Raw genomic sequence first — 16,215 nt, forward strand, 5'->3', positions numbered from 1 at the left:
ACGCGCAGCAACGAACGAAGACCCAATGCAGCCAAAAAAAAAAAAAAGCAACATAAACAAATAGGTCTACTTCCCAGCAACAAGTGAATTTATTGTTATGAGCTTTAAAGATTACAGTTGGGTATCACTGGTCAAATACTTACGATTTTTCTTATAAAATATTGCAGGTTATTTTACACCAGGGAATAATAAGCAATGTTCATATAGACACAAGAACAAGGCCAAGTCAAAACATAAATCTTTTTATTCCTAGAAGATGAGTTTCTTATTTGAGTCTGCAAAACCAATAATTCTCCCTCAAAGCAGGGAGAATTAATTCAGGACAAGTATGCTCCGGAGTTAAATTTAAAGGACAATTATCAGGGAAGCCTTGAAATCAGATGCCACACTGCATTCTATACGGTAGACTATTACAAACTGCAAATTACAAATCCCAAAGTTAGAATATCTGCAACTGGAGTAAAACCAGGAGACCAATCATTCCAACACATCTGAAAATAATCCTTGTAAGACAATTTACTGACTAGATGTTATTTTAGCATAAAGCAACTCAAATGCAATGTCTTCCTTAATAGTGTATCTCCAAATCATACCATTATGAAAAGGTCCTATGCCATTTTCAGAGAATGACCAAACAAAATCAGTTCTCAGCAGTCTCTGGTTCTAAATATTGAATATTCCACTTTATTTATTTATTATTTTTTGTGTGTGTGGTACGCGGGCCTCTCACTGTTGTGGCCTCTCCCATTGTGGAGCATAGGCTCCAGACGCACAGGCTCTGCGGCATGTGGGACCCTCCCGGACCGGGGCACAAACCCGTGTCCCCTGCATCGGCAGGCAGACTCCCAACCACTGTGCCACCAGGGAAGCCCCTGAATATTCCACTTTAAAATAAGTAAGTTATTGGGTGACTGTCAAGTACTTATTTAGCAGTCATCAGATGTGATCACAGATAAAATAAACAGAAAAAATAAGGGTATTTGCCCAGAGAAGAAAAATATCACATTCCATAGACTTTAAATTAACCCTTCTAATTTTATGACTAAGAAATATGAAAACCATAGTAATTTTCAAGAGAGCAGGCCTGAAATCACAGAAGAGAAAATTTCCTGGCAGCCAGGGCTATACCTGTTTCTGGCAAAGATAGTTTGGAAACTCAAGGAGTTTTATTAACTACCTTAAGTCCTCTAAAACACCCAATTTTTAAAAAAAAATTTTTAAGATCAATGGACAGAAAATATTAGGGTAGAAAGTTATGATTGATAAGCTTCTAATTTTACATGTCTGTCACATATGGGCATTCTAGATAAACAGGCTTATTTTATAAGCAATAAAATGCCTACTTTGCTACATTTAAACAATGACCCTATTTTAAAAGAATCAATTTATTATCAACATATGACAACTTTGCCAAAGGTAAAAAGAATAAATGAGAAAGAAGGAAGTGTATTATTAATTTCCTAAAACGATACCAATTTGCATGTATTTATAGCACTTTCTAGTTTTATGTTCAAGTCAAACATGGTATCCCCTTCCCCTTCCACACTCAAATGGCAGGTGGCGGAGGAGATCCTCTGTCAGCTGTGATTAGATGCTTGAACTACAAGATCATGCAGACTTGTGGGTGGAGACTGCTGCTTTGGCTCTTTGCTATAGACAGAGCAAGGAACGGAGCTATCACACAGAGCTGAGAAGAATCTGCTACAAGAGACAGGAGAGCAGCCTCGGTCACTGCCTATCCAGATCCCTGTTCACCTTGTTCTTGGCTACACATCATTTAATGCTCTTTTGTCTCAAGGCATTTTTTGCATTACCACCACCCATTATCCCATTTTCTTCATTTTGCTTGGTCTTGAGTGGTTCTCTGTGCCCTCTAACAAAGTCAGGTAGAGGGGCAGCTATTAATGACCCTGTTTTACAGCTGAGAAAGCAGCTCAGGGGGAGGCTACTTGATCAAGCTTTAACGATGCCTATTCGATGTAAGCATTACTGTCCACCCTCCATGGCATCACGTATGATGAGGACCATCAGAAGTAGCTCTGGACTGATAATCAGAAGGCTTAATTCTAATCTTAACTATTCTTACCTGGGTATGATCATAGCCAAGTTACCTCTAGTTTCAGGCTGTTTTGAAAATAGGTGGTTGGTTTTAGCTCTGGTTAAGATGGGGTAAACATTTTCCACCCTGTCTATCCTACTGAATGCAACTAAAAACCCTGGAGAGAATACATAAAGTAGCAATCTGAGAACTGAAATGAGAAAGAGCCAAATCCACAATTACAGTTGGCAGACAGGGCTATAACTGTCTCAGTAACTATTAGAACAAGCAGACCCTAAATAAACAAACAAATAAATAAGCAATCAAGGTACAGAAGTACTGAACCAATTCAATCAACCAATGCCATCAACCAACCGGATCTAACTGACATTTATAGAACACTCCATCCAGCAACAGCCAAAACACATAGCCAAGTGCAGACAGAACATCACAAAGATAGCACCACTGGGTCATAAAACAAATCTCAATAAACAATTTAAAAAACTGAAATCATGCAAAGTATGTTCTCTGACCAAACTGAATTTGAATTAAACTAGAAATCAATAACAGAAATTTAACAAGAAAATCTCCATATACTTGGAAATTAAACAACATACTGTACTTCCAAATAATCCACTGGTCAAAGAGGAAGACTCAAGGAAAATTTTTAAATATTTTGAACTAAACAAAAATGAAAATACAAAATATTGAAATTTATGGGATGGAGACAAAGTAGGGCTTATATGGAAATCTGCCCTAAATCTTTACATTTAAAAAGAGGAAAGATCTCAAGCCAATAACCTAATTTCCCACCTCAAGAAACTAGAAAAAGAAGAACAAAATAAACCTAAAGGAAACAGAAGAAACAATGAAGAACAGAAATCAGTGAAATTGAAAATAACAGAAAAATCAATGAAACCAAAAAAAGCTGGTTCTTTCAAAGGATCAACAGAATTGATAAACCTATAGCCAGACTGGCAAAGAAAATAAAGGAGGCAGATACAAATTACCAACACTAGAGAATATGGCTACAGACTCCCCACAAACACTAAAAGGATAATAAGAGAATGCTACAAACAACTTTTGCATATAAAACTTGACTAACTGGATAAAATGGACCAATTCCTTAAAAGCCACAAACTTCCAAAATTTATCTAAGAAGAAATATATAACCTAAATAATCTCACATCCGTTAAGAGAAATTGAGTTTGTATTTTAAAACCTTCAAAAAATTACCTGAAAAAAAAATTAGTTGGCTGGACTAGATTAAGGCTTGGCAAACTTCTGTAAAGGGCCAGATATCAAATATTTTGGGCTTTGGGGGCCATTCCATCTCTGTCACAGCTACTCAACTACGCGACTGCAGTGGAAAAGCAGTCATAGATTGTAAGTAAACAAATGGGCATGGCTATGTTCCAATTAAATTTACAAAAACAGATGGCAGGCAAGACTTTACCGGAGAAGTTTAATTTGTCAACCCTACACTATGATAACTAATGTCACTTCAAAATTCTAAAATTTATAATTCTATATTTCCATGGTCAAAAATCTCTCACAAATAGTTCAAGAAAACGATAATGCAAGTACTATCACACAGAGATAACTGACTCTGTTTTGACCAAGACTTTCTAGAAGTATATACTGTAGTAAACAAAAAACCCTCCCGGACAACTCACCACTTCAAACTAGTCCTGAATGAATCATTACCTCAAAGACAAATCACCTTATTAACGTGAAAAATCTTCAGTGTTCTCAAATTAATAGTACTTTGGAAATAAGCAGAGTATATGATTATGAACAAAGCCTAAAAATCCATGACACATAAAACTAAGGGTCTAAGTTTATTTCTAAACTTGTGTCATAATGACCATAAGAAACATTGCCAAAAATGTGGGAGGAACTACAGAAGAAAATTTATATTGCCTATTATCCCACCACCCAGTGATAATTACTAATGTTCTGATATATTTAGAGATTATTACTACCGTTTAATTTAGACACATTTTTTTAGATATAAAAGCTCTTCAAGCCCGCCTGACATCTAAAAAGCATAAATTAATACCAAGGACAGTCTAACAGCAGTCTCCTGTAGGCTAAAACCTGATGCATCTGCAGCCTGACGCTGGGCAGGCTTCGGGGTCTGCCCTATCATCCTGATTTCTAGAGACCGTTCTACTACTGTTCCAGTAAGCCAGCGCCATTTTATCTAATATATAAACATGCATCTTTCTGCATATAAAAGGTTAGGAACTTGCCTGTTAAATACTGCAATCCATAATGCCAGAGTGGCATATACAGGAAGCACCTCAGGCCTCTTAAAAAGCAACATAAAATATAACTAGGGTGAGATGTCCTCCTCAGACTTAAGAAGTTCTCTTAAACCTCTCATTTCACACCACAGAAAATCACACAATTTTTGACAAAGAAGCTTTCCAAATTAAATAACTGCTAATGTCAAGAGGACTAAGTCCTAAACATGCTCGAATTCTGCATTCAATGAAACTTCTATTTATACCTAAATTCTCCAAATATGCTAGGCAGCTCACCGAAAAGCTTACACTAACAAATCAATAAAATCATATAGCTACAGAACTAAGGACTAGCAATACAGGCAAGAGTCTACTGCAGGGGCTTCCCTGGTGGCGCAGTGGTTGAGAGTCCGCCTGCTGACGCAGGGGACACGGGTTCCTGCCCCGGTCCGGGAGGATCTCACATGCCACGGAGCGGCTGGGCCCGTGAGCCATGGCCGCTGAGCCTGCGCTTCCGGAGCCTGTGCTCTGCAACGGGAGAGGCCACAACAGTGAGAGGCCCCGCATACCACAAAAAAAAAAAAAGAGTCTACTGCAGGAAACCCAAGGGTTCACACAAAGATGAAAATCATAGCATATCATATAACAAAACTCAGGCCCTGTAGCTGCACATCACAGAGCCAACTGAAACATCTATGACACTCAAGTAACTCCAGAGAGTCTAGCTTGGGAGAATACTCTAAAAAAGCTTTCTTTTCTTGTTCAGCTCACTTCAAGCAGCTATACCAGACCTGGGTTTACCTTATTTAGTGTGAAGTATTTAACTTCAGTAATAAATTTCATTTATAAAGCTATACCGTGAAAAAACCCATCATTATTAAAAGATGATGATGTAAAATCGTATTTGTTGACTTACAAAGATACACTATGATAAAAGTAGTAAGCATTCAGATTTTCAGGTCACAGGGATCTGAGTTCAAATCTCACTATATGACTATTTTTGAGCAAGTAACAATTCAATAGGGTTATTATGGAAGTCAAACAGGTAATAATGTATGTCTCTCAGCACAATGGCTAGTATATGGTAAGCAGTATAATAGTAAAGACAATCCTTATTTCTGCTGTCAAAAAAAGAAGAAACAGTAAGAAAAGAACAGGTAAGTGTGTACATACACACATAGAATGAACTCTGGAATGCTATATACCGAAAATGGTGATATATAATGAACAGAGAACTTTATAATCAGAAGAAAATTAACCTATTCTAATTTTGAAAATAAGAAAATGCAGCCACAAAATAATGCAGTTAACAAGCTCTTCGAAGGAGTCCTTCAAAGGCTTGGAAGCTTTGGCTCCGCAAAAGTGGTTCCAGGAAAGCATTTGCAAAACTGAGAAGAGATTAGCATCTAGATTAAGTGCTTCCCCTCACTGCAATAACAATATATCTTTGAGAGTGAACATTAACTGCACCTTATTCATATATTCCATATCTAACTATTATCCAAATCAGATAAAAATTTTATACCTGATATGCTAACATAATCAAACCCCTCAAATACAGGCCCAGTCCAATACAAAAACTGTCCAGTTACTTCATTACTCTTTTAGGATCCTACAACCTCCAACGTTTCTGGGCAAGAGCAAAGATAAAATTTAACCTTAAGCAACATCATCCTCACCTGGTCCTAAGCTGTACCAATTTTCTTCTGCCTAAAACTAGTTTAAGGTATAAAAAATACAAGCTACAATAGCTACTATGTAAGTTACCATTCTGGACACTGAAGGAAGAAGTTGGGACTTCCCTGGTGGTCCAGTAGCTAAGACTCCGTGCTCCCAATGCAGGGGGCGGGGGTTCGATCCCTGGTCAGGGAACTAGATCCCACACACTGCAACTAAAGATCCCACATGCAGCAATGGAGATCCCGCGTGCCACAACTAAGACCCAGCACAGCTAGCTCAATAAATTAATTAATTTTTTAAAAAAAGGAAAAAGTTGATGCTTAACTCTTATCTACTCCCCTTAGCTGGTTGGTTACCCAGTAGTCAGAATTATCCAAGAGAAATATAATACAAGCAAGAAACAAAAACTACATATATAATTTAAAACTTTCTAGTAGCCATAAGTAAAAAGAAACACGTAAAAACTAAGAACAGATTTTATTTAACCCGATATATCCAAAATATTATTAATGAGATATTACTGAGATATTTACAGCTTTTTCAGTGCAGTAAGTCTTAGAAATCTGGTATATAGTTTACACTCACAGCACATCTCAAATTGGACCTGTCACCTATTAAGTGCTCAATAGCCACATATGCCTACTGGCTACCACACTGGATGGAACAGAGCTAAAGCTACTCAAGCCCGAGGCATGTGTTTCTTCTCACCAATTATAAATTCTAATTCTAGTCAGTCAGCATATGACCATGAACTGCTGGACAAGATTGCTCAGGCCAAAACCAAATGGAATTCATTTCAAAGACTGAGGGTCATTTATGTTTCAAACACTGTGTTAAGAGTTTTCAGATTGGGGTCAGGGGGAGGGGGGTTAAAGTGGAGAGTTTTGTTCATTTGTTTTTTGAGGGGAATATGAGTGTGATAAAAGAGACAAATAAGTTTGGTCCCAATAAATTCTACTGCAGTACTGGGAAAAACTCAAAGCACATGCCCTAACAAAGGGAGAAAGGACCACATTAAGGATCAGCATATCCCTTAGCAGAATGAATAGTGTGAAAGAAAGAATTCAGCTGTACCAAGTACAGGGCTCTTCAGAAGGAGACTTTTCAATGGCATTGAAATACTATCTTCAGAGTATTGTAACACAGAACTGGGCTCCAAAGTCAACTACACATTTAAGAAACAGAAAGTTTAACCTATTAAACTAGTAGTTTGTTTTAACCCATTAACCTAATTGTTTGTTTTTTTAATTTTGTTCATTATTTTTTTTACTATGTTTATCGTATAACATAACATTTACCATCTTAACCAATATTAAGCATATAGCTCATAGGTCTCAAGAACATTCACATTATTGCGCAACCATCACCACATCCGTCTCCAGAACTTTTCACTTTCTCAAACTGAAGTTCTCTCCCCATTAAACAGTAACTCCACATTCCCATCTCCCCCAGCGCCTGGCACCCCCATTCTCCTTTCTGTCTCTATGAATTTGACAACTCTAGGAACCTCATGAAGTGGATCATACAGGATTTGTCCTCTGTGTCTGGCTTATTTCACTCAGCATAATGTCCTCCAGGTCCACCCATGTTGTTGCACCATTAACCTAATAGTTTGAATGTTATACGAATATTTTGTGTCTATGCGGAGAACATTAAGAGGGTTAAAACTATTTTAAAATTTAAAAACACTCTGCATACAAGAACGGGGACAAACTGGAAATACATATACCTAAATGTTAATAGTAATGGTGGGTCAACAATTGAATGCACATGTATGATTTTCAACTACAAAAAAATAAACAAAGTGGCAATAACTTTTTTCAAATTCAATTACATTTCACTTTAATTTCAATCCATTCACTTTTTTTTTTTTGGCCACACCCCGCAACAGGCGGAACTTCCCCAACCAGGGATTGAACCTGCACCCCCTGAAGTAGAAGTGTGGGGTCTTAACCACTGGACCACCAGGGAAGTCCAATCCATTCACTTTTTTTTTTTTTCAATCCATTCACTTTTAAACCCATCCAAGCTGTTTTTCTTTCTCTAGAATCCTCATAGGCAGAGTAACCTTAGGCTGATAGAGCAAGAACAAATTAAACATAACCACAATAACTACATTTCATTTCAAGGAAAGCTGGAAGTCATTTGTGAAACAAAGATCCACTGAACGGTCAAAAACCCTCTGCTGTCAGGCATCTGAAGCATAGGGTTTAAGTAAGTAGGGGTCAAATGCATTACCCTTAACATCAGTATCTCTTAGAGCATCATAATGTTTAAGTAAGTAGGGGTCAAATGCATTACCCTTAACATCAGTATCTCTTAGAGCATCATACAGTAAGGTAGTGATAGATCTAAGACTATCTATCTCTAACTCTTCAAACTACAATGCAAGTAGAAGCATTAAGGCTGCTGGCCTCCTGGCCCTTGGAGCCTTTAAAAGGGAGTTTGGCCCTCACCCTATGATCTAACATATCACTTCCATTCACTGCTTATTTCAGAGTATTAATTTTTTCCAAAAATGCCATCTGTATACCGAAAGAGCTACAGGAAGTAAGGGTAAATCATCCATGGCCTCCTCCCCCATAACCCTCTAGAATGTAAGGTCAATAAGGGCAAGGATCTTTGTTTTTTCCACTAATATATCCCTAGTACCATGAATATCCCAAACTGTTCACTTTATCCATTCTCCCAATTCAGTGTGAGTTCGTTAAGCAAGCACCTATTGAGTATCTCTACTACCATTATACTAGACCCTGAAAGAATATTTTTTAGATAGTTCCCATCTTTCAAAAGCTTAAAACCTAGCTGCAGAAATTACATGGATATAGGAAATACAATTGAGCAACGATTCAAGGAAGTAAACAATTGAGCGCAAAACTTCAAGCTACAAAGAAATAATGCAGAATGGTGTAGTCTGAAATGGCCTTCAGCAAAGAGATGGGGAGGAAATGTGGGCCTTGAAGGAAGGGCAGGTTAGGTTTAAACAAGTAGGAAGGGAATTTCAATAACACAATGAACAATGTCCTACTGAAGGCATGAGCTCAGACTGGCCTGAGCAGGCAGAACAAACTGAAGTGGAGAAAGTGAATACAGCCTGGAATAAGACAACAGCAGTGGAGACAGGAAAGGACAAATGCAATAAACCATCGTAGCACTTTCTCCACCTTAACTGCACATTGGAATCTCCTGGGGAACTTTTAAAAATACTGATACCTGGAACTCAATTTGGTGATTCTGACTTAATTTGGGTACAACCTAGACATCAGGATTTCTAAAAGTTTCTTTTTCAGAAAAAGTTTTTTTTTTTTTTTTTTGGCTGCGTTGGGTCTTCGTTGCCACATGTGGGCTTTCTCTAATTGCAGTGAGCAGGCTTCTCATTGCAGTGGCTTCTCTTGTTGCGGAGCACCGGCTCTAGGCACGCGGGCTTTGGTAGCTGCAGCACGCAGGCTCTAGAGCACAGGCTCAGTAGTTGTGGCGCACGGGCTTAGCTGCTCCGCGACATGTGGGATCTTCCCGGACCAGGGCTTGAACCCGTGTGCCCTGCATTGGCAGGCAGATTCTTAACCACTGCGCCACCAGGGAAGCCCCCCAGGGATTCTAATGTGCATCCAAACTTAAGAATCATTGCCTTATCCCACCAACTGTACATTCTGGAAAATAAAACTTTATTAAATTTTAAAAAGAAAAAGAATCATTGCCTTAGAGGAAACACCAATGTAACTTGATAAGTGGCAACACAGGATGAAGAAGGAAGGCTCAAGAAATTACAAGATTTTTTTTAAAGTATGTATCTAGGGCTTCCCTGGTGGCGCAGTGGTTGAGAATCTGCCTGCCAATGCAGGGGACACAGGTTCGAGCCCTGGTCTGGGAAGATCCCACATGCCGCGGAGCAACTAAGCCCGTGCGCCACAGCTACTGAGCCTGCGTGACTGGAGCCTGTGCTCTGCAACAAGAGAGGCCGCGATAGTGAGAGGCCCGCGCACCGCGATGAAGAGTGGCCCCCGCTCACCGCAACTAGAGAAAGCCCTCGCACAGAAACGAAGACCCAACACAGCCATAAATAAATAAATAAATAAATAAATTTATATATATAAAAAAAGTATGTATCTATAAAAATCATGACATGACTGAGAGAACCCAGGAAATGAAAAAAAGTAAAAATACGTGAACCTTTCTGGATTTTACCACTCTGTCAACAAAGTTCTAAGTAATGAACCAGTTTTAATTAATCCAGACTATCTCAATTCTCCACATACCATAATTATTTATCTAATATTTTTCAAAAGAAATAATCAAAACTTAAAGTGAATCATTTTTTTAAAATCAAGGTAAAGCTCAATACAAAGATTATAAAATAAATACTCCATTCCAGCTAGAAATAATCTCATCCTCCTTGCAATCCCCATGGTATTTTAGTAGTACCTATGATGGTACTCCCAATAAATGTTCTGTAGAGATGCTGTATGTTTCAGAAGGGAGGGATCAGTGCCTCATTCCTCCTTTTACACAGCACACTACTCTGCAGATGACACATACTCAATATGAACTGAGTGACAGGAAGATACTGCCGGTTAAGTTCTGACTGTCACTGGAGGTTCTAAATGTTCTTGAATGCTTCATAAATAAGCAAAAATCTATCCCTAGTTGATTCTGCTTCTTGCAGACCCTTTTACCATTCTAAGCTTTCTTCAAATGTGCTTCATTGCCCTCCCCCTTTATCCTCACTCCATCACTTTTTGACAGGACACAGCCTGATCACTGTTATGTGAGTCAATTCAAGGAAACTAAATATTTTTATCTTTAGAAGAAATGTGTTCAGAAATCATCTTCTAAAATATATTTCTGAATACTGAGAGAATTTCTTTCAAAACCCCCACCATAATCCTTAAATTTCAGCCTGACATCAATCACTGTTCTAGTTTTCACTTACATAATAAAATGTTATGTAAGAGTGCTGTTATGGTCTCCTTATCTTCAGTATAAATGAGTATCTCCCACCATTACTTACATCCATGGCGCAAAACAGAAAGTACTATTTGTCTGGCATTCTGGGGAGAATCTAGGAGGTACCTCATGATCAGAGATGGCTAGTCCAAGATGTGACCAACCCCAAGACTCAAGGAATATCTTTTAGACTGGTTAGGAAACTCTAGTATGGAGGAATAAGAACAGATTTATCACATACTCTTCCCCACAAAGGCTGTTTTTAAAGTGGTTTCCCAATCATAACTGCATTGGACACTTTCGTACCACTTCAGCACACGATAGTAGATAACTGATTCACATACATGCCATGAGTCTTTGTTTCCCAGAGCCAGTCTTCAAATTATTCATTTTTTTATATTTTCTGATTTTCAGGCTTATATATGCATTTTTAAATGTGTCCCACATTTTCACTGTGACTTATCAACCGCTTTTTCCATTTGATTTAACTAAGCCTCTAATCTCATTTTTCTGAGGTAGACTGCATACGATCAAAACATGGCAATGGCTTAAAAAAATTCAATATGCTTCACTAATTTCACAATATGGTAGAAACAAGATAAACACAGGAAAGCATTCATCTTCACCCTAGGAATTCCATCATGACTCACCATTATATGTTCACTTATATAAGAATATAAGTGAACAAACAAGATGCATGGCAAATGAACAAATGAGAAAGTACCAAGGATCTTTTCGTGAAAACTATTAAATAGGGAAAAATCACTAGTGAGAACTAATTTGCATTGTCCTTCTTCCCTTTAAAATGATTTTATATAATTTTTATTTAAGTTATTCCTTCTTTGCCACAGTAAAATACTGGGTACAAGGTCTAAACTACACTAACCCTAAACCAGCATTAAATAACTGGAATGAAAGAAGTATTAGGGAAGGAAAAAATAAGACATTAACAATACAGAAAAGAAATCAACAGATACAGTATTTTCTACGGCAAAAAAATTGTCAGGTATCCAATATCACAGCACTGGTTTTTAAACACAAACCTTAAAAATTAAAAAACACTACTCAGTTCACCTAATACACCTCTCTACTTGGCAATTACTTACTCTTATAGCACTGCACATGGCTTATTCAAATAACTTCATCAACTATGAATATTTTCAGCATTCCATTTTGCCCAAAATTAGATGGCCACCTACATGTGATAATGGAATTTTAGGGGTATTGAAGGTTACTATCCCTAGTAGACACATGCTGAAATATTTAGGTGAAGCAATACAATGTCCGCAACTTACTTTCAAATGTTTCATAAAAATAAAAAAGGTTGTATATGTGTATATATACATATACATGCATATATTTATACACACAAACATGCACATGTATTTACATGTTAATTGGTGAATCTAGATAAAGGGTTGATGGGTGTTCATTATATGATTTCTGTAAGTTTAAAATTTTTCACACCAAAATGTTGGGCAGAAAGGGGGCACTACAGAAAGCCATTTATCCATTCCTTGAAAAATTTTACTCCACCCAAGAGTCAAGAAGCTAAAAACATATTTGACATACATAGTTAAAACATATTTGACATGTATAGTTAAAACATGTATAGTTAAAAGACCTCTTAACATGTATAGTTAAGACCCAACAATTATTATGGAAAACTCCTGTTACTTCAAAGAAAAGTTCTGAAAAACACCTCAGATCCAACATCCGCTATAGAAAATTCCTCTTACTCACGTTGCCCATGTACTCCGAGAGCAGGTCCTGCAAGGCCTGGCGGACAGCATTACACTCTGCCACGATTCTCTCACGCCGGTCATCACGTGTGCAGGATGAATCAGCCATCAGGGCAGCCCCACTAATGATGCTTTCCAGGCGCTCCTCCAGGGAGGGCCTAAAGCGCTCCTCGCTGAAGCTCAAGGGGTCCACAATGATTTGTTTCTGCAAAGGAAGCATTATTGAATGCTAGTGTAATCTCTATTCCCTCCAATATTCAAGAAGGTGAGGAAAGTGTTGATTAGGAACACCAATATATAACATAAAAATTCCAATGCCTGAAACAAAGTTATACTTCTTGGCAGATGAGGGGCATCCCACACAAGTTGGCCTATGGTGGATTACTTCTCAAAGAAGACGCTGGAAGCAATACTATCCAGCAGAATGGGGCCTGAATAAGGTACGATACCACAAATGCAAACAGAAATATCTCGGCATAAAAATCATGTTCACATTACTTAATCTGAACATCTAAAGGTCAGCCTATGCAGTAATAGTAAGTTATCAAATGAGAATTACAAGGAAAATAAACATTAGCACTCTTGTTCTTTTCTATGTACTGAGTATAAAACTGCTACACGACGTTAGCAGAACTGTTTCACCACAAAAAATAAATAAAAACAAAACACTGACTTCTGTCTTCAAAGTTTCAGAAAGTAATGAGTTTATAATCAATTTCAATTTTCTTCATCTTATACATTTCATTAAAGCTTATAAACAATTCAGTCTCAAATTTATCCTGTTAATTCCAAACTAGAGACTTGCTTTGCTGAAAGACCTCCAGGTATTCTGTAAGAGATGACAGGAACCTGTCCCAACAAAGCCACTCTCTGAAGTACAACTGCCCGCAAAAGAATAAATCCTTCCTCTGTCTTCCCTTCACTCCCCTGACTCCACTTAAATCCAGCTTTACCACTGATGAGTGAGGTCAGGTCACAAGTAAGCTATAGGTACTATAGGTCAAACATCAACACCCCCAGGACAAGATCTACTGGCCTTCCTCAAACTTCTCCACTTGATACAATTTATCCTTACACCAATAAATGTCTATACAAATATTTTGCCTTTAATTTTTCTTTATACTAACTATGCTCTTATTGATCTCAGTTTAAATGCCAAGTTTTTTCTCTAAAAAAAGCTTGCCCTTTTCCAATAAGTACACGTCTTCTTTCCCTTCCAAAGAACCGTCAGTTTCAAAATTAAACATACAATTCCTTCGGTTTATTATTAACCTACACTTTAGCTGATTATATTTTTACCAGATTAAGTTACTGCAGTATTTCTCTGGTCAAAACTGAATACATAACATCTTCTTCACAATGACCAACAGGAATGAAGAATGAATGGTCAAAGAATTTTAACACAGAGTCATAGAACTTCAACAGACCTGTAACCGTTTAGTCCAACCTTATCATTTTATGAATGACGTTTCACTGTAGCCTTAAGAGGTTAAGTGACCTCTGATAGACATTACTCAACTTAGGGCAAAATGTAATCTGTACCGCCTTGAAGGGGGCAGTACCTAATACTACCAAATTTGAAGGGGAAAAACAACAGTGCCAGTTAATTGTAAGATATATCTTAAGAGTTTGCCATAAAGTCATTTAATGTTTAAGGCTCCAGGGTAAAAATTCAGTTCTAACATCACGGTCTTTAGGCTTAATACTGTCTTTACCCCAGACAAAGTAAAGGGGTGAGACAAAGGAAAGAAAAGTAAAGACCAGAAAAAACTGTTAAAATGCACTCCATTATATTGATTCTATACCTCAAAGCACTCCTGCTAATGAAAGGATGCTGGTCACCTGGAAGGCAATTTTCCCTTATGTTAATTAAAAAAAAAAACCATAACAGTTGGTTTAAAAAAACAAACAGAAAAAAAACCACTTTAAAAAAAATCTTAAACTGCTGCCATCTACTGGAAGCCATGAGGCATTGTGGGTAGGAATTTAAAGCCATAAAACACACCCCCAAAAATTAAGATTAAAGTTGATACATAGGATAGTGTATACACAGAATATATACACAGAACAGATCTGGGGCATCATCTATAAAAGGTAATTATATGGCATTATGCTAAGGAAGTATTTTAATCCTAAATTTGCTTCCACTTGATTAAATTTTGTCTATTATTTAGTCATTGAGAAGAGAAGTGTATCTAGGCAGACAAGTCAGATTAAGATGACAGTGCTTCTGCCGTAGTCACTTATGATGTGTCTGTATCCCTCACTGACTGTGAGCCCCTGGAGGGCAGAGCCTAAGTGCACTTTGCCTCTGTATCTCCCATAACTTCATAGCTACCAGTAGATTAAAGTCTTGATTAAAATGAACCAAATTCATATCTTCACCAAAGAATGACCTCATAGGAAACACAAGTTGCATAAAAGAATTCAGAAGATTAAAACTAAAAAAGAAAAGAGAAGGGAAGGGGAAGAGGAAGAGGAAGGGGAGGGGGAAGAAAAGATAAAATGCTTTAGGCCAAGTCAAGGTCAAGTAGACTGATGGTTCATAAAATCTCTTTCAACTTAGACTACAAATCTAAGGAGAAATTGAGCTTTCATGAGAAACCTTGATCACATTTCCCCAGAAATCTGTTAACTTTGAGCGATGGTCAAGAGCCTGTAGTCTCCTCCCAAGTATAACTTACATCAAAGTTATTGAGGGCATATGCCAGTTCTCCTCCTCCACCCTGGTGCTGGGAGGCATCATCTGATGCAGTAGCCTGGGCGGCATTAGAAATGCCTGTGACCGCCTGCTGCAGCTGCTTATATATCAGGTCTCTGTTGGCCTTATAGGCTGCGACATCAGGGTGCTGTAGGCATGCCTGGGATGCAGTATACAGGATTGGAATGTTTTTCTGCAGGATTCCTCTGGCTGCAGCCATCTGATCACGATGGCCCATATCTTTCAGTTCCTACAAGAGTAAAACAAGAATATGGGTTCTACTCATAAAAATTTGTCAGTGAATTCTGAAAAGTTAGAATTTCTACTAATTAGACAATATTTTCATTAACAGCCTGGCTTGAAAGTTCATCACAAAGGAGGCAGTATGGCTTAGTAGGTAAGAGTTCAAACTTTTCCAAAACACACAGACCTGAATTTGAATCTCCAGCTCTAATTTTTACTATTATGATCCTATTTAAACTCTCCATCCTCAGTTTCACCTTCTGTAAAATAGGAGCAATAATATTACCTCTTACAATTGTCTTGAGGATTAAATGGAACAATGCATGTAAAGCATCTAGAACAGCACTAAATAAAAAACAAAACAAAACTGACTAGCATCTTGATTACAACTTTATAAAGATGGATGTACCTATTCCAACCAAAATAGAAAAATCAGAGACACATTTAAACACAGTAAAACTTATTAAGAGGATTTCTTTTTTATTAACTTATAAAAGTTCACTGAAAGATTTTTATGAAATTTGGGATGGGATACCACAAGTTTACACAAACTACGCAAACCAGCCAGGTGAGGATGTGGCAGGCTGTTCTCCCAAGTACAGAACATCTCCCCTCCCA

At 37.7% G+C, this 16,215-nt stretch overlaps 1 protein-coding gene across 1 annotated transcript in view; it reads right to left on the reverse strand.

Moving 5' to 3' along the window:
* Nucleotides 1–16,215, reverse strand: part of CTNNA1 (catenin alpha 1) — a 181,231-nt gene that overhangs the window by 94,219 nt on the left and 70,797 nt on the right. Inside the window, exons 6-7 of the mRNA XM_082836989.1 lie at nucleotides 15,338–15,604; nucleotides 12,655–12,858 (exon numbers count right to left, since the gene is read on the reverse strand). Of these exons, the coding sequence (XP_082693115.1) occupies nucleotides 12,655–12,858; nucleotides 15,338–15,604 (471 nt within the window). The remainder of the gene's footprint in view (nucleotides 1–12,654; nucleotides 12,859–15,337; nucleotides 15,605–16,215) is intronic.

Source organism: Leucopleurus acutus (genome assembly GCF_964270905.1).
Source record: "Leucopleurus acutus genome assembly, chromosome: 3".
NCBI classification, from domain to species: domain Eukaryota; kingdom Metazoa; phylum Chordata; class Mammalia; order Artiodactyla; family Delphinidae; genus Leucopleurus; species Leucopleurus acutus.